Below are 23,016 nucleotides of genomic sequence, written 5' to 3' on the forward strand. Positions count from 1 at the left end.
ATTTCTGTTTAAAAATTAACGTAAACTCATTTTTAATTTACATTTTTTCCTCAAATTTATAAGAGTCACTTTTTCATAAATCATTTTTCATCTACTTATATTTCATTCAGTCTACATTATTTTCTTATGTTCCAATAAGTCTTATGGGTGACATAGTTACCAAAATACTTATAATAATATTCACATTTACAGTATAAATGTTTCGTAATGTGAATATTCACACCATCAATGTGAATATTCATATTATAAAATACGAATATTTATATCACCAAATTGCTAACCGTTTAAAAAATATTTGTAAGAATAGAAATATCCATAAAATATTTTAAATATAAAAATTAAGATTTAGTAAATAAAATGTCCAAATAATAGGATCTATTAAAATATAATAATATTTTATGAACTAATTGATACAAAGATTTAAAAAAAGATTTTATAATAAATTTCCCAATTTATAAACTTAGATAACTATTTATAAATAAAAAAATTATTATAATAATTTTTATAAATATAAACTGAACCGAAGGCATAGATAGATTAGAAGTGGAGTTAGCTGCCCACGCTGCTCCTCTTATTCTAGGGTTCGTTGTTCTTAGAGGGGCCTTATCCACCGCCACGAGCACCATCGGACTACCCACTGGGGGCATCGTCGGCACCAGCTTTCATCTACTAGGTCGGCCTCTCTCTCTCTCTCTATATATATATATATATCTTTCTATGTCTTGTTATGTTGGAATTCATCCAAGCCCTAGAACTATAGGAATAATTTGAAAGATCAATATTGGATTATAGGACTATATTTGAATCAATTAAAAATTTCTTATTTGTGTCGAAATCGGGATGGGATTTTAATTTTGGTTCTGCTGTCTAATTCCTTTATCAACCCCGAACAATAGAACCACACCGTCCCGTCTCTATTAAAATAGGAAGTTACCAGAAATTTGAATTGAATTCTAGATTATAACACTTCATGTTCTTGTGGTAAGAATTCGTACAACAAATTTTATTTTATTTTTGTTTCTTTCGTTTGGAAAATTTGACTTTAGGATTGGCATTTTGGCACTATATTTTCGACACTTAACATACACCCGTTTTGTGATTCATCCTTCAATGTGTGCCCTTCCTTATGCTTTGTTTGACTGGGGCAATTTCCGAAACGTTTATGCCTGTGTGCCAAACATTCATCAAGTTCGTGATTTATAAAACATAGTATGTGAATGTGAGTTATTTTTCTTTGCCCAGGTTGCTTTCGGGAACTTCTCTGAGTCATGGTCTCGTCAACTCCTTGCATCAGTGAAACTGATATTTTTTATCCGGACTCCCAGCGCTATGAATACGACCACTCTTCGTGTAGAAAGAGGCTAAAGGTCTCAGATTCTGTACGCCATGATCTAGTTTCTCAGATATCTGCTGGTAATTTTGATGCTGTTGCCTATTCTGCGGAGCCAAGTCATGGGTACTGTATCATTACTCCATGGTTTGATTTCATAGTGGGTTTTCTTCTTATATGGTTTTCACATTTTTTAATCTACTGTTATCATTTTTTTTTTAGTCTCCACGTGTCCTCATCTTGCTGTGATTGTTGTGAAGAAGTTGGTTCACATTCTGCTACAGAGATGAGCTGCCAGTCTAATGGCGACATTGGCAATATTCCGCAGCCGTGCAACATTGGGGGTTCTTCATACCAGGGAAAGACTTACACTGGATGTGTCCCGACTGCATTTGTGACTGGATGGATGTATGTCAATGAAAATGGGCAAATGTGTGGGCCCTATATTCAGGAGCAGTTGTATGAGGGTTTATTCACAGGGTTCTTGCCTAATGAGCTTCCCGTGTATCCCATTGTAAATGGGGCTTTAATCAACCCTGTGCCATTGAATTACTTCAAGCAATTTCCTGACCATGTTGCCACTGGTTTTGCTTATTTAACTACAGGTATCTCTGGGATAATTGTGCCAACAAATTGTGTTGCCAATTCCACTAGAGATTTAGAAACAAACGATCCACTTTTTGCTGCTCCGAACAGTGATTATTCTGGTTCACACTCAACAATCCAACCATGTCTTGACCACAACAGTTGCTCCAACCAACAGATGTTCAACTCTGAAGCAGCTGCTTCAACTACGTCATACCCACTGCTGGTATTACCACTTCTGTTGGTCAAACCATTCCTATTTCTTCGCAAGAATCGCCCATTATTTTGTATGTAGCTGTATGAAGACGACCACTTGGAAGTTACCTGTTAATGGGTGATTCATTTTCATTTTTTTTACTAATTCCTAACTATATTTTTAAATCACAGTCAGGCAACGAATTGTCTTGGTTCTTTGAGGATGATGAGGGGAGGAAACATGGACCACACTCTCTTGTGGAGCTTTATTCTTGGCATCACCATGGATATCTTTGCGATTCAGTAACGGTAAGATATCAAAATGCTGTGATCCTGCTCATTTTCAATGAGTTATATTGGATTGGTTGACATATGCTGTGATAGTTGGTGTAAAAATTGTGGAAAACAACTTTACTTTGACTCTGTGGTACTTTGTCATTTCATCTTTTTGGATATAACAGTCCTGTGTGTGGAGAAAAACGTATTGTGATAGGGATATCTTACAGAAATCATGAGTAATATACAAAACAGAGAAGAAATCTTAACACATACCTGAAGTAAAATTCATCTTCTTTTTGCTGTGTTGAAACTGCTGGAAACCCTAGAGAGTACTACCCCTTCTGATAGTTATTCTAAAACTGTTGGTTTTGAAGTCTCCATAATGAGAAGGGAGACTTAGGTGTAGCTCCCAAAAAATGGGGAAAAACCCAAGAAAAAGAAAGATGTTTGATTGCATGCATAGCACATGTACCATCTCTAGTAATGAGTTCCGTTCGGCTTGTTGATTAATATGAATTTTGGAGATGCATGTTGCTCATAATTTATTTGCAATTTTTGTTTCGTGACTAGTTTTCCTAGAGAAATAAAGGCTATAAGCATTGGGAGGGTGGTCCTTGTCTATGACCTGTTTAATTGGTTATGAGTATCCCATTCATTGTGATATACTTTTTGTTGTGTGTCTGGGAACAATTCCTTTCTTGTAGATATTATGTTTTGCACTTGCTAAGCTTTCTCTTTGGTTACATTACCTCTTACTGCCTTGTATTGATGCCATTGTGCAGGTATATCACGCTGATAATAAGTTTAGACCGTTTACTTTGCAATCTATGATAAATTCTTGGAGAACGGCTATACCTGGACATGTATGTGTATCTGATATTAAAGGCAATGAGACTGGTTCTTTATCAAGCTTCTTATCTGAAATTTCTGAAGAAGTATGCTTCCAACTGCACACTGGAATTATGAAAGCAGCTCGTAGAGTTGTGCTAGATGAGATTATTCGCCACATAATTGCAGAATGTGCTGCTATGACGAAAGCCCACAGGCATCCTAGGTTGGAAGTGGTCAATCAGATTGCCAAAACTTGCTCTTTGGATAGCAAAGCGGTATGTAAGCAAGTGCCAAACAAAAGACTGATGCTTTCCTTTCTTTATTGTCTCATATCTCTGTGTGGTGTATTCTGTGAACAGTCTGAAACTTTTGATGCGAGGAATGAGTCAGTTGCTTCTGTGAATGAGGTGGCAGCATGTAATGATGTTTCTGGGCAGAAACATCCCATTAATGAAAGTCCTACAAATTCTCTTGCAAGCTTGAAATCCGTCGGAAACTATGAGAACATATGGCGTGCATATCTCTTTGTCTGCAGAATGATTTTTGATTCTTGCATGCAAGTCATGTGGAATGCCATTTTTTATGATCCTATAGCAAAGTATTCCTCTTCATGGCGAAAGAGAAGACGCTGGTCTGGTCATTGTGCTGCTGCTGAACAGGGAATCCCATTCACAAAGTATGTCAGAAAAATTGAGAAGGTATCAGTTGAACTAATATTTTGTATCCTTGATATTCTCTTGCACTGGTTTTGTTGTGTCTATTGTACCTGAAGCAATTCTTGATGGGTTTACAGTTGCGATCAGAAGAAGAATCTTCTTCTTGTGAGCTTGAGCGTCCCCCTGGTTTTGAATTGGTGAGAATTATCCCAGATATTTATTCCTGTCCACCTGCGGGTGTTTCAACCTCCTTTGGGGCAGAAAAGTCATTTAAGAAGAATAGTCTATCGAATCGTGATCAAATTTGCGAAGACTTGGATTGCATCTTGGAACGTGTAGAGAATGATCTCCAATCATCTGCAGCTACATCTTTGATTCAATATTTTGAAACTTTCGTTGAGGAGGAAGTGAAGAAAGTAGTTGATTCTTTAGGTGGTGGCAAATTGAATGAGGTAAGCTTAAAGAATTATTTTTTAGTTTTAACTGAATAAAAATAATTGCTTTTGGAATCCTCCTGGCAACCGTATGTTGCCTCTGTCTCTCTTAGTAATCGGTTGGTAGTGCAAATATTTTCAACTTTTACCTGAGTGTCATTAAGAAAAAGAAGTATGTTGCAGGTTGCCTCTGACTCTTCTGTTCAACACAGTTTATGTGGATACGGTTTTACTGACCCATGTCCTGATTTAAAGATGATTTCATCTGATGATTCCCAGTCTCCATCACAATTAGCAGAACCTTGCCATGGGACTTATGTTTCTGGATATAAAAGTTCTCTGTCTCATTTTTTATCTAGTGCATTTTTCAAATTGTGTGCACATGTAGATAATACGGTTAATGACCAAAAAGTTCATGAGCCATGTCCACCCGGATTTGAGGATAATTTAAGAGATGTTGTTCCATCAATGGTAGATAAATTTCAAACATCCTGGTCAGATGAGTATCTCACTAAGATTAGAGAGAGTGTCGTGATGGCAATGTTCCGGCAGAAGTTACATGATGGTGTGCTGAGAGAGTGGAAATCCTTGTTTGTTGATCATGCTCTTCATGAACATCTATTGTCATGGTCTTCAAAGAAACACTGCAGATTACATGCTAGTGAGGTGATTTTCTATTTGATATATTTTCTTTACCTAAACTTTTCAAAGTTTTTTTGCTTCACTCCCATCGAGTATGATTTTAAAATATGATTAAGGCCTCGTTTGGGAACAGGCTAATTTAGTAATTTTTTGGCTATTTGGCTAAAATATGAACTAAAAAAAATTAGTATGTTTGGGATGACTTTTTAGTTTTTTATGAAAAGGTGTGCAAAAAGTAGAGAGAAAAGAGAATTTTTGACTTTTTGGTATGGATTGTTGGCTTTTTGACTTTTTTAGTAACTTTTTGGCTTTTTAGCTAAACCGGCCCTTCCCAAACGAAGCCTAAGTATGTACATTTTTCTTATTATGTAATTTCTATTGATTCTCATCATGCCTTTGTTTCAGATAGGAGAATGTAAGATGAATAAAGAGAAAGCTGAGAATTCTCCCAGTATTTCTGATAAACTTAGGGAAGGATCAAGGGTTGCTCACAGCTTAGACCCTTTGGCGGTATCTGGAAAATATACATATTACCGCAAGAAAAAATTGGTGCGTAGAAAGTTGGGATCTGTGTCTCAATGTGCGACTTCAGGGAATGTTGGATTACATAATCAGGCTGTGGAGAAGTCAAGAAAGCAGGATTTTTCTGAAGGTGTGTCTGAGGTTGCAGAAGTTGCTGCGGTTTTGAATCTTAAAAAAATTGGGCTAAATAATTGCCAGACTGAATCCTGTATTGATGCCAAACAGTGCGAGGATGACTCAGCAAGCCATAATGCAGTCAGTCAGAAATTGGAGTTTTCTCTTGTAGTTCAAGGTATTTCATTTCAACTCGATTTCTTTACCCTGCAATTTTATGGACGAGTATGACACACCTCAAACACAGCAAAAAGCTATTTATTGTTTTTTCTAGATTTTGCGGTCAAAGGAAATGATCCAGAATGCAGCAAAGGTAGTGTCTCAGTTTTCACAGAGGGTTCTAATGATACTGAGAAGGTTGCTACTAGCAATGTAGAGGATGTTTGGATGCAGGAAGCGCTTACAGGCGGCAGCTCCAAAAAGATAACAAAATGTGAATCATATTCTTGATCTTTTTCTGTATTATTTAAAATTTGCCACTTTTAACTTTCTGTGATTGTGTAATGGTTTCTCAATTAGTTTTTACAATATTTGTTTAGTACTCTACTCTTACCTTTTGTTTGAATTGTTTGTTTTGTAGCAGTAACTAAGGCAGCAAATCTGAGGAGGAAGCACTCAATGGATGATGTGCCATTGTCGTGCTCTAGAAAAGTTTTGAAACTGAAAAATAGTGTTGCCAAGCAACCAGTCTTTAAACAAGTTACTGTACGGAAGATTAAGACAAGAAAATCCAGGGCATCTAATCCATGCCCCAGGTCTGATGGGTGTGCTCGAGCATCAATTAATGGTTGGGAATGGCATAAATGGTCACTAAATGCAAGTCCTGCTGAAAGAGCCCGTGTTAGGGGAACTCATCGTGTTCATGCTCAACATATTGGTTACGAGGTTAGTGGATCACAGATGTCGAATATGAAGGGCCTTTCTGCCAGAACAAACAGGGTTAAGATGCGCAACCTTCTTGCTGCTGCAGAGGGTGCTGATCTTTTGAAAACTACGCAGTTGAAGGTGATAGAAGGATGTAATTTGCTTTGGCATGTCTCTGTGCATATGTGGTCATTATTAAATATTTTACAAATTTTTTCAGGCTAGGAAAAAACGATTACGTTTCCAAAGGAGCAAAATACATGATTGGGGTCTTGTTGCGTTGGAGCCAATTGAGGCAGAGGATTTTGTCATTGAATATGTTGGAGAACTAATTCGTGCTCGTGTAAGACTAAAATCATTTTTTTCATTACTAAATGCACCATATTAGTTGTGGATCTCAATTTTGTTGCTAGTTACATCATTTTCTTACTATTGTTTTCTCTCTCTTTTGTTCTTTTGTTGTTATGGCTTGATTATGTTCTTTCTGAATGTGTATGATTCGGTAATTAATGTTTGGAATGTTTTTTTATTCTTTGCTTTATTATTTAACTTACATTTTTCGTCTCACAGATATCTGATATACGTGAACGTTATTATGAGAAGATGGGAATTGGGAGCAGTTATCTTTTTAGACTGGACGATGGTTATGTGGTAAGTAAAAGGTGATGGATGGTATAAAGTGATTTTCACTGTGTAGCCTCTTAACTTGCTTTTACCAAAACCTTTGTCTATTGGTTGGTTTATAATTTTCTTTGTTCTCGTGAGGACCATATGTTAAGCTAATGATATAATTTTATGGGACTAAGCAAAGTCCTCTGAACTCTAATATTGAATTGACCATCCTTCGGTTTCTATACCTTTTACAATTTTCTCTGCTCATGTATGTCCAACTAGGCTTAGGCTTAGGTATTACTAAAAAACATTAAGCCAGTCTGATAATTGCTTAAATTAATAAAAAAAAATGAATATAAAAATCATATTTTTTGCTAATATATTTTGGAATTATGTGTAGGTTGATGCGACAAAACGTGGTGGGATTGCTAGATTCATAAACCATTCATGTGAGGTAGCTGCATTAAGTAATCAACTAACTCTTTTAATTTGATTTTTAAAAGCAATAGGATGACCTTTCTAATTTGATTTTTCCATTCTATATCAAAATCAATTGTCTTTCAGCCTAATTGCTATACCAAGGTTATAAGTGTTGAGGGTCAGAAAAAGATTTTCATTTATGCAAAACGGCATATTGCTGCTGGTGAAGAAATTACTTACAATTACAAGTTTCCACTGGAGGAGAAAAAGATCCCCTGCAACTGTGGTTCTCGGAGGTAATATGAATTGAATTTCTCTTGCTGTGTGTATCCCTAGCTTTTGTTTTATCAGTTGCACCCTTGGTTGGTTGACTTCCTTCCCTTTTAACCAAGAGCTAATCAGTCTTTTAGAAGGCTTAGTCACGCTAGGCTTGCTATTTTAGTCTTGAGGAATTCTTGACCCGAGCCTAATTTTGGTCTCTGCACAATGTTTGTTACTGAGTTGGAAACCCAGGTGCCCTATATATCCCTCATAGGCAATTGGCAGATTGGTCATTTCTTCTTTAGGCTTTATTATTTTCTCTGTATTTCTCTATCCCTTGGAGCACCATGATTCAACAATGGCCATGGCTCAACTTCGATGAAATTGCGGATCAGCATCACCATTTCCTTCTAGTATACATCTTGAGAAGGGTGTACAAAAATATTGAATGAAAATTTCTCATTGATCTTGTACAATAATTTCTTTTTTGATAAATAAAAACAATATTATTAATAAAAGAGCATCTAGATGATGCTAAAGAATACAAAAGAACATCCTAGAGCCATCACCTAACCATGCAAAGAATCTAAAAATTTAGAAAATGGCTTCACCCGCCTTGACACCCAAACTGTACAAAACTTCCCAAAACCCGTTGTTTCAAACATGCCACCCATCCCCTGGAAAATCCGCCTATTATGCTCTAACCAAATGGACCGCATCAAACACAATGGCACAAGATCCCAGGTTTTCCGCTGACGTTACCCCACCAACCCCCTCGCCAACTCCCAAGGACACCCAGAACATCCCTTTGTTGCACCCAAACCAAACCACACATAAAATAGCCTACGTTACACGGACTCTTTAGAATTTTGGAGGTACCCGTGTCGACACGACACGACACGGGTACGGGTGAGGGACACGGCTGGGATACGGCACTTTACAAACGAATACGGCTATGTTCAGAAGAAACGAAAGAGAAAAGAACAAGGTGAGAACCTGGTCGTCGACTTCAAAAGGGTGAAGACTTCGATTCCGCTGCTCGCGCCTTCGATGACTTCAATCTTGCGCCAATCGATTCCTCACTCTCGATCTCGTCTTCCCTCTATCTTCATCTATGTTGATCTCCTCTTCTCTCTCCGTCTTCTCGTCTTCTCTCTATCTTCATCTCTCTCGATCTCCTCCTCTCTCTCTGTCTTCTTCTTCTTCTCTCCTCTCTCTCTCTCCCCGATTTGTTCTCTCTCTTCCCTCCTTTTTAACATAATAAATGAATCATATAATTTGTTATATAATAATAAATCTAATTAAATCATATATAATAAAAAAAATCTAATAAAATCTGTAAAATAAATCATCTAATTTTTACTTTTTATTTATTTTAACATATTTTATTTTATTATTCCTTATTTGTTATACTTTTTTTTTTATATTTATAATATATATATATATGTCAATTAAAAATAAAAAAATAAATTATATACATAAATTAAAAATATTATCAATAAAAATAATACATAAGATAAAAAATAAAAATATATTTAAAAAATAACTATTTAACTCATCTTTATATAATAAATATATTTAAAAAATAACTAATTACCGTATCTTCGTATCTATATCCAAATTTGGATCTATATCCACGTATCCTCAAATTTTAATTTTGAAGTGTCGACCCCTAGATGCGCACCTGCACCCAAATTCGATACCAATATTCATACCCAAGTCCATGTAACATAGAAAGTAGCAACACCCATAACTGGGAAGCAACATGACAATGAATAAGGTGTGACCGATTTTGCATCCGTCCGACACATGTAACACCAATTCACCGTTACATGACGGCGTTGAATAGGGTTATCCATTGTCAAAATCTGGTCTAACGCCGCCGTCCAAACAAAGAACATGACTTTTGAGGGTCCACCAGCGACCTGCACATTCCGTGATGGGAATGCCCCTTAAAGCTTGATAAAAAGACAAAACTGAGTAAGAAGCCACAAAGCCGCTAGCTGCTCTACCTTCCACTCCTGAATCGGCTGCCGAATACGAACATACCAAAAAACTCGTTGCCTTACTTGACCAAGTAAAGAAGCCACAGTTGCAAACTTATCAGCCGTAAGTCAAAAAATAAGTGGAAAATGATGACACAACAACTGATCTCCACACCATAAATCTGACTAGAAACGCACCCCCTCCCATCTACCTACCTACCTTAAAACGGACCCAACTCCAAAATTCCCCATGCTAACCAATCTCATTCCACAAGCCCCTCCCATGTGGACCCACCACTGTCCCTAAACACCAACCTCCAAACCCACCCCATACTTGGTCGCCACTAGCTTTGCTAAACACGCTCCCTCTCCAAAGCAAACTGCCAATCTAAGAAGCATAGGTACGGGTACGCCGATATGTCAAATTCTAAAAAAAGTAAGGTACGGGTTCAATTGGGATATGCCAAATTATTTTTTTATTTTTTTATTTTTCAAAATATATAGCTAAACATCCAACATACAAATCAAAGTTCAACACCATAATTAAGAAGAGAAATTATAAAACCAAAAAATAAATCATTGTTTAACAATACCAACAATACTAAAGTAAGTCCATGAGCTATTTTAATGTCATTACATAGAAGAAATCAGAAAAGAGAGTTTCTTGCCAAAAACAAAATAATTTGTAAACTCTCACTTTATTCAAGTATATAAATTTCAAATAACAATTTAAAAACATCAATACTATGATGAAAGTAATTAATTTTTTTATCTTTTATTTTATATAATTTTGATCTACTACAACAGTAAGAAAGGGGGAAAAAAAAAGAATCGAATAGAACTAATAAAGCTTTGAAAAAAAATAAACATAAGATTATCAACACTTATTGGACATTTGCTAACACATGGAATTTGACATAAATATTTTATATCCGTATAAAATATGATTATTAAGAATAATCCTATAGAAGCTTAATATAAAATAAATGAAAAATGAAAATATATATGAATGCATTAGCAAATGGCTTAGGAGAAAGAGGGAAATGTTTCAATTATAGATATTTGCTATAATTTATCGGATTTTGAACTACCATGGTCTAATAGGCTAAAAATTCATGTAAGAGAATTAAATACAAGATTTACTTAGTGTAAATTAATTATTTAATTTTGTATATATTATGCACTTATGTAACTGTATAATATAATATATTCTTAGATAATATAATATGAAGATATAATTAAGTCCTCTGTCCTAGATTCCATCGTTGCGGCCATTTGGTTCACCGGTACTACTAGAAAGTCTCATGCTTATGTTACTCTTATTGATGGTTTTATTATCTTGGACCATGAAGTCCCCAGTCGTGCTTATTTGTGGCGTGTTCTAACCATGTCTCTATCCTACATGTCCATTTGTGTCGTATTCATGTTTCTTGTTCATGTTTATGTTTCATAGCATGCAATTTGTTTAGGAATAGAGCTTTCTAAAATAGATTTTACTCTCTTCGTCCCAAAATATTAGTCATTTTTAGGAAATTTTACTTTTTTTTGATAGTTCCTTGTTTACATTTCAAAAATATTGACTTTCCAAAACTACCCTTTGGTAATACAACTATTGCACTTTAAAAATATTAATGTTTGAATTTAAAAGAAGGGCAAAATAGGAAATTCATGTTATTTTTGTCCTTGATTTTTGAAAAGAGACTAATATTTTTTGTACAATGAAAAATGGAACAAGGGACTAATATTTTGGGACGGAGAGAGTAGTACTTTTTGTTGATACTTCTTTTCTAATATTTTTTGGGTGAATATCTTTTTGTTCTAATATTTATAATGCGGAAAATGATTTCTTACTATTTTGATATTAGCGTATAACCCAAGCTATGCATGGTCTTAAACAAATAATTAAAATTTTATTTTTGAATTTAAATAGTAACAATTTTAAAAGTTAAAGGTAAAATAGTTAAAATCATGTAAATTAAGTTGTTTTTGAACTACACTCAAATGAAGTTTTAATTGTGTTGCCTTTAATGTTATATTTTAAGTATTACCTAACAATTCCAAGGGGTTGGCCTAGTGGGTGTAGTTTGAGGTCTGCGGGTGTGCTCCCTTCAGTTGTCAGATTCAACTTACACTAGGTGCTATCAACTCATTGGGGCTACGCCCTCAGGTTTTGCATGAGATTTGCCCGATCCACGTGGAGGGGTGCTTTGCGTGGATGGGGCCGATCCATGTGGAGGGGCACTTTGCGTGTGTATCGGGATTAGTCAAGATGCACATAAATATTAAAGCTACAAAAAATTTCACTTAGACCTAAAAGTAAATATATTGTTTCAAGTCAATTTCTTGTCACATTACAACATACAACTTTTAATTTACAATTGCATATTGAAACTCAAATTAGAAAATCAAATGAAAGAAAATTGAGAGGGAGTAGTACTGACCCATTTTCTTAAGTCACTCCAAATCAAATCCACCTTATCCTACAGAAGTAGTTACCATTTTCTCAAGTCACTCCACTACCTATAAATTATTTCACTCCCTTCTCTCCACTTTTAATTGCCTTTTTTAAGCCACCCTTTTTCTAGTGCCTTTCTCTAGCCAACTTTACGGCTTTCAACCCTAACACAACAATTTGCTAGAGCTCCTGCCATTATTCTCCCATCTATACCCTATTAACTAAACTAACTCTTTGTGAATAATATCATCAAATGTAGTTCAAAAAGAAAACATCACCAAATGGTTATTTTTAAAATTAAAGGAGATTTTTGTAATTTACAATATATCATGGAATGGTTGGGCTACAGAGAGTGTGTGGAGTAAGATAAAAATTAGGTCAACAAAAACAAATATATATAAACCAAATGTCAGAATTATCTTTAAGATTGGTTTGGGAATATGCTATTTTAGTAATGTTTTGACATTTTGGCTAAAATATAAGGTGGAAAAAATTAGTAAGTTTGGGATATTTTTTGATTTTTTACTAAAAATCGTACAAAAAGTAGGCAGGAGATAAATATATGACGTTTTTTGGTATAGTTTTTGACTTTTTGACCTTTTTAGTGATTTTTTAACTTTGACTATTATAGTAATTTAATTTCCCAAACTTGCCTTTAGTTTGGCACATTTGAGCCAATTTCTTTTGGCCCAAGTTCCACTATTTTAAGCTCCTCAATATTTTTGACATATATTTCAAATAATTACATATTAACCATGACATTCTTTTATATGACAGAGGTGTTTGTGATGATTTAAATAAGTATATTTTTTGACTTTTTATGAAAAGATGTGTAGAAAAATAGAGAGATGATGTGATCCAAGAGAGATAAAAAGATAAAAAAGTAAACTTTTGTAGTGCACCCCAAACACACTTATATTTCGGTTGGATAATGAATTTAGGGGAAACAAAATGAAATTAACTAAACAAAAAATAGATTGCATTTTTTTTTCAATAACTATTGTCTTCTTTTTTTACATTTCCTTAACCCAACCAAAGAAGTGGAGAGGGAAAAAAAAAAAAGCCTTCTTTCACTTCATTTTATTTTCCTCTGGTCTTTTGTTTTTCATGGTTCTTTCATTATCTAAATCTAAGATCCAAGTAAAATTTTAAGTCTGTCATAATAAATTTATAAAACTATGATAATTCAAATTATCTTGTCTTAACATGAAACATTAAAGTGACTAATGATCCTTACTTGAATAATAACTTTGTGCCTACTTGATAAACTATTATCTATATGCATATTTGTTTGTTTGTTTGTTTTTTTTTTTTTTTTTGAGAATCATATTTGCTTGAATTAATTTATCTAATAATATTTAGTTTGTCTTAAACTTATAACTGGGTATCATAAGATTAATAACCAATTTTCAATTTCGGGTGGACCATTTTGGTCAAGTGAGTCATTTGGCTCGCTCATACCTGTACCTAACTAATTTTTTACAAAAATGTTTCAGACCTCCACTGGGGGATGACCCCCAGGACCCCCAGTGGGGTCTGATTGGCCAGAAATTTTTTTTCTTTTTCTTTTTCTTCTTCCTATAATCAACCCCCACGTGTGTGTGGGGGTGGGGGGAAAGTGGGGGTCTCAATCACGTTTGAATTTTTTAATAATAACTTATAAGAACAACTTGTTAATATTGCAAAATAAATAAATAATACTCCCTCCGTCCCAAAATATTAGTCCCTTATTTCATTTTTTATTGTCCCAAAATATTAGTCCATCTTCAAAAATAAAGTACAAAAATAATATAAGTTTCCTATTTTGTCATTCTTTTAAATTCATAAACAATATAAAAAGTACAATAGTGACATTAATATTCCCCAAAAAATGTACTATCAAAGGGTAATTTTGGAAAATTAACTTTTTTTAAGTACAATAATTATACTATCAAAAAAATTTGAATTCCCCAAAAGGGACCATTATTTTGGGACGGAGGGAGTAAGTTTATCCATGTTCCATTACCTAAAAAATTAATTTCAAGCATTATTATAGTTACGTTATAATTTTAAGTCAAGCTACTTCCTTGGCTCATATTCTTACATGATAAAATAAAATTTACGATTATTGGATCGAGTTAATTTTTTTTATGAATAATATATATTATTTTGTGAATGATATATATTATATTCGGATGGCTTACAAAATAAATTATTTGGATCATCAATACGGGTTTGTGGTGGGTTCCACGGACCCTAAAATTCTCTCAAGTGGAGATTTAAAGTCGAGAGAAACCCAACCCAATAAAACTTAGATGATAGTATGGCTAAACTAAATTTTTATACTGATTTATTAAAAAAAAACTAAGGTTGCGTTTGGTAGAGTTTTAGAATTATGATTTGAGAATAGAGTTGTATTTTGAGCTTGTGAGTTTTGAAATTATGATTTGAGTGTGAAAAATTTGTTTGGTTATGAATTTTGAAAAGAGTTTGAATTTAGTGATGTGACATATAATATTGAAGTGTTTTAAAAAGTGTTTTGAAAAGTGGGTGTGGAATTAATTTTCTAAAGCTATAACCAAACAACACACTCAAACTAAGGAGTAGTGTCACGCCCCCAAACCGCCCCTAGTAGTTTGGTGCCGTGATGGCCAGTAACCCGAGGTTACCGAAGGCCGTCTTGCAAAAATCACACACAATCAGAGTATAGAATATGGGGCTTACAAGTTGCGGAAGCAAAATATACATATATAAACTGAGTAGTCCATGAGAGCCGTGCATAAGTCCAATGGAATGCCATACATCAAACATCTTTACAAGTCTTACAATTTTAGATACAACAAAATGGAACACAAAATACATCCTGACCAAAAGGCTTCTCAAGCCGACATATGCCAAAACAAACAAAGAAAACATAAGCCGAGAAGCATAATCTTCAAGACGATGCAAAACGCAAATCCAAAACATGTCGGCAAGGCACCCAAAACACATCGGCAATCACGTCTAGGCCTCAATGCCTTCTTGTTCATCACCTACATATATATAGAGAGGGTGAGCTTGGATACTCAGTGAATGATACTAGAAATAAAGGTTTTGCATGATTGATATCCAAGATTTCTTTCAAAACTACACATAGCATACTTTTCGATCAAGAGGGAAATCAAGTTCATTTGCCGGCTTTCAAGTTCCTTGGATGTTAATAACATCTACCTACTTCAAGGGGTGATGACATATCAAGACAAGAGCTTCAAGACAAGCTGTGCTGCGAAAGTTTAGAGTCCTCCAGCACTAAGGACTGTCAAGACAAGCTGTGCTGCGAAAGTTTAGAGTCCTCTAGCACTAAGGACTGTCAAGACAAGCTGTGCTGCGAAAGTTTAGAGTCCTCTAGCACTAAGGACTGTCAAGACAAGCTGTGCTGCGAAAGTTTAGAGTCCTCTAGCACTAAGGACTGTCAAGACAAGCTGTGCTGCGAAAGTTTAGAGTCCTCTAGCACTAAGGACTGTCAAGACGAGTCATCAAAACAAGATAGCATTTGATATACAAAATAGGGATAGTCATTCATGCTAGATCGAGTACTTTTCAAAACAAGGCAAAACAAGATTTATCAAAACAAGTGTAACATAGCTTTATTAAAAATACCACTCACATCGTTTCTCCACACGTCGGGGTCGAGACAAGCCCAAGTCCTACAACACATGGCAAAGCCTATTGAATGCGCTTTCAAACAAGTCTCTCGTATACACAAATGTTTTCGGAAAACAGGCTGGGCACCAACCAGGTCTAGGCCGAGGTTCCACACCTCCTTGCCGAGGTGTGTTCCCGAGGGCCACATGCAAGGAAAGAGGTCGGGAAACTCTGGGTTTCCCTCTGCTGATGAACATGAAGAACATGGGGGTGAAAACATGAAAAATACGAATGTTTGATCATAATCTGTCATCACAAATCTGGGGTTTTCGTGCTATGAGTTTGAAAACATGGACCTGGGTACCCATACTTGGAAATCATGCAAGAACAAACACAAAACGTGAATCTAGGCATAAAGCTTTCGGATCAAAACAAGACTTTCTTGAAGAACACATGAATGTCATTTTCTCTTTCTAAAATCGAGCTTCAAAACGATGCATGGCTTACAAATCATTTTCAATCATGCAATGCAATAACATAAACATAAAGAACATCACGAGTAGATCAAGAATCTAACCTTAGAACGCGGATCTAACGGTTGGATCTCTAGAAATCAAGCTTGGAGATCTACTTCCTCACTCTAAAACTCTTTCTTCTTCCTAGAGCTTCTCTCTCTACAAGACAAGGTTATGACACCAAATGATAGTTTTCTATACCCGGTTCTGGGGTTAACCCTCTGCTGAGACACGTGGCGGCGACTGGTTGGGTTCAGCCTGAAAAGGTGGCTGACAGGCCAGACAAAGCATGGTGGAAGGGTGTTCAACAAGCAAAGCGGTATGGGCTTTCTGACAGACCATGACATCGGCTAACAACAAGGCGTTTCTAACACGCTATACGGAATGGCACGCCGGCAAGGGGGTGACATCGGCTAACAAAAGACTTCGGCGACTATGGTGACAATGACCTCGGCTAGGAAGGACAACGCTTGACTAAGCTGTGCCACATCTTGGCCTAGATGCGCCACACCTCGGTCTAGGTCATACCACTCCAGGACGAGTTCACTGGGGTGCAGGGTAACATCTTGGCTAATGTGTTCAAGGCAATGACGGAGGTCAACAAGGGGTTCCAAGATACTAATGCCAGACTAAGGATGACCTCGGCATAGGAACAACGTCGGCTAAACATAACTCAGACAAGCACATAACACTTAGACAAATCACAAAGGTACCAAATCAAGACATGGATCACATTAACTCAACGAAACAATCGCAACACACACATGCAAGCTAAACAAGTCACAATCATACAAATGCTCATGAACATGATCAAGATGAAAAATGTGGGTTCTTACAAGTAGAATTAAACTTCAAAAGCTCTACCAAACAGAACCTAAATTTTTATATTGAATTTGAAGGAAATTAAATATTTTAGATTGTACACTACCGAGAATTTGAAGAAGTAAAATATTGTTGTAAAATTAGTATTATTTAAGAAGAATAAAAGAATATTAATTTTTTTGGCATTATCTTTTTTCAATTCCTACAGTTTCATGAAAATATAGAAAAAAATATGCAATGATTTAGTGGTAAAATTTGTGGTATCATGAAAATGATAATATATTAATTTTTTGACATAGGTATATAATTTTAAAAACTTAATTATTTTTTTCGTATAGGTATTTTTTAAAAGGGTGCTTGGGTGAGAAGTCCAATTTTGAATTTTCTTGGTTCAAAGGTTCAAGTGTTAATTTTTTTTTTGTCCATAAGGACAAGCTTATGTAAAAAGACCAACATACCCTTGCTTATATAAACCATACATAGAGTCCAAACCTAAACACTCCCTCTCACACACAAATACACTCTCTCTCTCTCTCTCTCCCTCTCTCTCTCTCTCTCACTCACTCATCCGCCTCACACACGGCATCGCCGTCGCCTCAATCACTGCTGCTACCATCGTTGCCACAGGTGTGAGTTGAGACAAGACCACTCTTTCTAAGATTGCGGTCTTCCATTCTTAGATCTGAGATCGCACACTAAGATCGGCGACGGAGAATTGAGTAACGTCGACAACGACAATGTATTAACAGCAGCGGCGGGGACGACGGATGAGAGGTAGAGGTCTGTGGACCGATCTACTTGTGTTTGCAGAACTTAAAACCTAGGAAGACGAAATGGATATTGGTTCATGAGCTTGAATAACACTCTCTCTCCAAAACAAACACACACACACACACACACACTCACTAACTCACTCTTTATCTCTTTATCCAATTGATTATCGAATCAAGGTCTTTTAATATGTTTTGATCTAGTTGTTGCATGAATTTAGATTTGATTTTGTGTCTGATTGTGATCACTACACAGATCTGTTTGTATGCATAGATAAAGGTAATGGACCTTAAACTACTTGCTTTGGATTTGCTTCTAAAGGCTCTGTTTCTTAATATCAAAATGAAATGGTCTTTGCCTCTCCTTCGACTAGACAATTAGCATCATCAATTGAAGCTGAATCTTCACTCGGAGGATATTAGATTGTATTTGGATCTGTTGGGGATCAACAGATAGATTTTCAACATAGATTTTTCAACAGATAGAGAGAATCAAATAAAGAGAGAAGATTGGAGAGAGGAGTAGATAGAAAGTTTGATACTTATGTAAATTTGAACATATAGAAAAATTAAGTTATAAAAATTCAATAGATAAAAAAATATTTCAATAGATAGTTAAAAAAAAATTAAATAGATCATGGCCTTGGTAAGGGGAAATTTTAACAGATAACAAAATTTTGAAGAAATAAGGGAATTTTTTTGAACAGATAGGTAAAAATTTGAACAGCTAGAGAAAAAAATTTAACAGATGGGCGAAATTTTGAATAGATAAGTAAAAATTTTTGAACAGATAGGAAAAAAATTGAACAGATAGTTAACGAAAGTCAACAGATAAAAAAATGTCAACAAATAAATTAAGGGGTAAAATTGGAAACAAAAAGACTTCTCACCAAACATTTCATAAAAGGTGGACCTCTCACTAATAAAAAATATCTATTGGATCTAATGTCTTACACCTCTTTAGATTGGATTTATCACAAATTTACTCTTTTTAAAATATTGCTTTATTTATTTATTTATTTATTGAAGAATCAACATAACATGTATTTTTACATTTTAGAAACATAAAGAATTTGTGTTAGTTTCTATGTAAAATGTTTTGAAATAGGCATGATTAGAAGGAAAAAATATCACCATATTGATAAGAAACCAATACTTTCGTGCCATGTGTCCTTTTATAATTTATAAATTCAATAGTTTGAGAAATTTGTATTGAGACTTTCAACCTCAAACACCCAATAACGTTTTTGCTTATATTATGTAGTAAGAGTTGGCCAATAAATTTTTTTCAATTGTTTAAAATAAAATAAAAATTAAGAAATTTAGTTTGAGGTTTTGTAGCTCTCACAATGCTCCTTGTTAGAAATTCCCTTTTCCTTAATATATAGTATAGATTCAAAGTTTAATTTACTTTCCAAATTGAATTGATTTGATGATTATTGCTGTTTGAACCAAATAATTAATTATTAATTACATTTAAAATGTAATAACAAATGATTGAATGACGTGTATTTATTTATTTTAGAAATTCAAAAAATTAGAAAATTTGTGTTCAGAGTTACAAGCTCAAAAGACTCATAACATTTTTGCTTATGTTATATAATAATAAAATCTATGTCACATGGACCCTTTTATTTTCCCCAAAATACCTGTGTCCACCGTATATGACAACGATAAGGTGTGTGATATGTGCTCGACCCATACCCAATTTAGACACTTGGAATGACGATAGAAGTACCATATTTTCCTTCATTCGTGTTTAATTTCAACTATATTTATTCATAATTGACAACTTTTTATTTAAGAATAGGGTCAAAAATATGAATTCATGTTCTGGGAATTAGAAATACCCCATTGTTAAAATTTTTCCTACAACTGTCCTAAATAGGAAAAAAAATTACCCAAATTCTCTATAATACCAAAATGAAATTATCATACTACCCTTACTTTCGTCCACCCACCTCCAAATTCCTCTCTTTACATTACTATAATATTCTCCAACCCTATTTGGTGACGCATCAAAATGCTTGTAGACTATAATGATAGTGGTGCTGATTGTGAGTGGGAGCAGGTGACAGTGGTGCTAATCGAGGGTGGGAGAGGCGGGTATGATGGTTGGGTGAAGTGGTGTTACTAATTGAGAGAAAACGGGAAATAAAGAATGTGACACGAGAAAAAGAAAAAAGAAAATAAAATTTTTAATTTCATAAGGATTAATATAGGTATTTATGGGAAAAAAAATTGGCGCTTATATCATACACTTTGTTAGTTCCATTAGTTTGACTTAACGGTTGATTACTGCATTTGCACTTGATACTCATACTTGAGTCCATCTAATATAGAATAAAATATTAATGTGTTTGCAATGTGAAAGTGAAGTAATACTTCTGCAATTATTATTTTCATGTATATGTATCTATGAAGCACAAACACCTCTCCAGAGCTCAAGTATCGGTATCGGACACATGTCAGATACAAATATGCTCTAGACACATGTCAGACAGGTTCGAAGGAATCAAATATGCTAGGGAGATGCTAGGCCATGTTGGGGACCCATTTTTAATTTATAAATTTTTTTCATCAGAATATCATCCTAAACTTGATGAATTTGGTGAGAATAAATATTTGACGTTAAAATATATATATATATATATATATAATATTAACAAAATATGACATATAATAGTTATATAAAATTATATGCTTTGCACGTGTCTTCTACATATTGTGTGTTCTACATTTTTTAAAATTCACATATCCTTGTGTCTGTGTCGTGTGTTCATGTCCGTGCTTGTTAGATATGTATAAAAAATATATTTATTTATTGTCATGTCCTTTTTAAAATATTGTGGTGTCGGTGTCTTCTTATTGTGGCATATCTTTTGACTTGTGTCTATAGCTTTTGAAAGAAAAATTATTTATGAGCCAAATTGGAAGTAAAGTTCTAGGGTTTCAGACATCGAAAAGCCCACAAAATGGTTGAGTATATATAAATCCATCCTTTGATAATTTTAATCTTTAGGCTCCATTTTATTTTTTCCCAAACTTTTGTCAAACACTAGATGCGTCTAGACAATGAACACACGTGTCTAGATATTCTTCAGCATTCTAAAAAACTCAAAAATAATACAACACATCTAGACGACACATCTAGACGTGTGTCTGGCGCATGGTGGTGTGTAGGGGGTGGAGTAATAACACAGCAGGAAACTTGAGTTTACAAAGAGATGGTTTCATTTTCCTAGCATTTATTTATTGCTTGGAAGTACAAAATTTTGTTGTGTCATCACATGGACAATTTCATCATGGCATGATTTGTATTAATTCTTGAGTAGCAGGCAAGCATTTTTGTGACCAGAAACAGCCACGCTGAATGCTAAAAATTGCTTCTCATTGCCGAATGAGTTTTTTCATAACTTGTTATTCAGCATTCACATATTGCTTTGTGCACCAAATGTTAATTAACCTTAGAACACGTGGTTTGCAATGGATTAATTTTATAAATTAAACTTATAAGCTTAAATTCTTAAGTTGCTTGGATCTTATGCCTCAAGATTTCACCTCCTCTAATGATTGGAGGTTTTTTCGCTTTCCTTTCTTGGCTTTGTATGCTGTGGTGAAGAATGTTCCTGATATTTGATTTTCTCAATGTTGCTTATGATCAAATCTCATTATCCTCTTTGGCCCTCACCAACTGTTGACTATTCACTGTTGCTATTATTTTATTTTTATCTTACACCCATCATTTTTTTTCAGGTGCCGAGGGTCATTGAACTAAGTTCTTTTATGAGTCAACGATCCTGGTAAGCACACAATTGATTCTCATAGTATGGTCTATCTTCATTTTATTTTATTTTTTGATTGACAACAAAGAATATTAATAAAGATTAAAATAAAAGAACAAAAGGATTAAAGGAGGACAAGAAGTCCACCAAAAGAAGAAGGAAAAAGGAAGTAAAATTACATATCACATACTTCTCTCCATGTACTGGAAAGAAAAAAAACAAAGGAATCCCCTTGAATGCAGGAGACACTGAAGCCCAAAAAGAAGTCAAATAACAAATTTTATCCCTGCAAGTTCTCAACATCATCATTCTTATTATTCGCAAAAAATTTGTGTTCCTTTTCAACTAAAAATCTTCATTCATGTTCAAGTTTTACCTTCTTATTTGCTTTCTACTTGTCAAAGAAAGAGAAGGGGGAAGACTCTTCTGATCTATTCCTCTCCCAATTTTTATAGGTCATCGCTTTAAGTTCATGTGGAGTGGACGATAATTGACGCCACTGGTTTGTAGCCTTTCTCCTTGATCATAATTCTTGTTTTTTTATTTTATTTTATTTTTTATCCCATCCCCACAGTTAATTTTCTCTGTCCTGCTTCTTGTTATTTCAGTCAGTGGATAAGAAGCACGAACACAACACCGAATCGCCGACATAAATTTTCAAATAATGTAGGACACTACCTGTTGGGGGGGGGGGGATACATGCAAAATATATAATTTTATATATTATTATTATGTCTCATAAAGATAAAAAATTAGTATATGTCATATGTGATATATATGAATATTTAGTCGAGGATAAGCATTTTTTTAAAGTATGAAGGAGGAGAATAAGTATAAATTACATTGTTTTTGTTTTATCATTGGGTCTCAAGTTATTTTATTGAAATAATGTGTTTCTTGTGAATTTAAGTGTTAAGAAGTGTCCAACGAGTGTCGTGTCGTGTCGTGTCGGTGTTAGACACGGTGTCGGATATGACACGTTATTTTCTTAGAAGTGTTCGTGCTTCTTAGGTCATTGGTCATTCAGGACTGGTAATGAAATCCCATTTAGTGGCTTAAATGCTTTGGATGGTTCTGTTTAAGAATGCTATTACAAATTTTTAGTGTTGCACTCATTGGTTTTATTTTAATCTTTACACTTTCTTTCTGTATTTATGTTTGAACCACAATCTTGTGACAATTATAGGGGAAATTTTGGTAAAGTAATATTTCCTATTGCTTCCTTTGCTGGTGGTGGAATGTGACCAAATCATAAAACTAGTATCTGCTGAAGCATTTATGTTACCCAAAAGACACATAGGGAGGCTAGTTCAATGCATTATTCTGTCAGGTTTCT

General features: G+C 34.6%; 1 protein-coding gene across 28 annotated transcripts in view; it reads left to right on the forward strand.

Moving 5' to 3' along the window:
* The first annotated feature begins 492 nt into the window (after positions 1–492).
* LOC114310493 (histone-lysine N-methyltransferase ATXR7) overlaps positions 493–23,016 on the forward strand; it is a 37,858-nt gene continuing 15,334 nt past the window's right edge. For 10 of the 28 annotated variants that reach the window (XM_082873258.1, XM_082873253.1, XM_082873254.1 and 7 more), the window contains exons 1-17: positions 493–673; positions 1,243–1,456; positions 1,553–2,141; positions 2,303–2,419; positions 3,172–3,495; positions 3,580–3,918; positions 4,014–4,328; positions 4,494–4,976; positions 5,358–5,766; positions 5,863–6,021; positions 6,169–6,593; positions 6,673–6,795; positions 7,023–7,103; positions 7,465–7,518; positions 7,629–7,780; positions 21,652–21,698; positions 22,136–22,182. In XM_082873258.1, the coding sequence (XP_082729384.1) occupies positions 1,269–1,456; positions 1,553–2,141; positions 2,303–2,419; positions 3,172–3,495; positions 3,580–3,918; positions 4,014–4,328; positions 4,494–4,976; positions 5,358–5,766; positions 5,863–6,021; positions 6,169–6,593; positions 6,673–6,795; positions 7,023–7,103; positions 7,465–7,518; positions 7,629–7,780; positions 21,652–21,673 (3,780 nt within the window). In that variant the 5' untranslated portion in view covers positions 493–673; positions 1,243–1,268 and the 3' untranslated portion in view covers positions 21,674–21,698; positions 22,136–22,182. Of the gene's footprint in view, positions 674–1,242; positions 1,457–1,552; positions 2,142–2,302; positions 2,420–3,171; positions 3,496–3,579; positions 3,919–4,013; positions 4,329–4,493; positions 4,977–5,357; positions 5,767–5,862; positions 6,022–6,168; positions 6,594–6,672; positions 6,796–7,022; positions 7,104–7,464; positions 7,519–7,628; positions 7,781–21,651; positions 21,699–22,135; positions 22,183–22,288; positions 22,347–23,016 lie in introns of all 28 variants that reach the window. The other 18 variants (XM_082873268.1, XM_082873270.1, XM_082873265.1 and 15 more) reach the window with 6 other exon arrangements.

This window comes from Camellia sinensis, chromosome 6 (genome assembly GCF_055761805.1).
Source record: "Camellia sinensis isolate YWXY chromosome 6, ASM5576180v1, whole genome shotgun sequence".
Taxonomy (NCBI): Eukaryota; Viridiplantae; Streptophyta; class Magnoliopsida; order Ericales; family Theaceae; genus Camellia; species Camellia sinensis.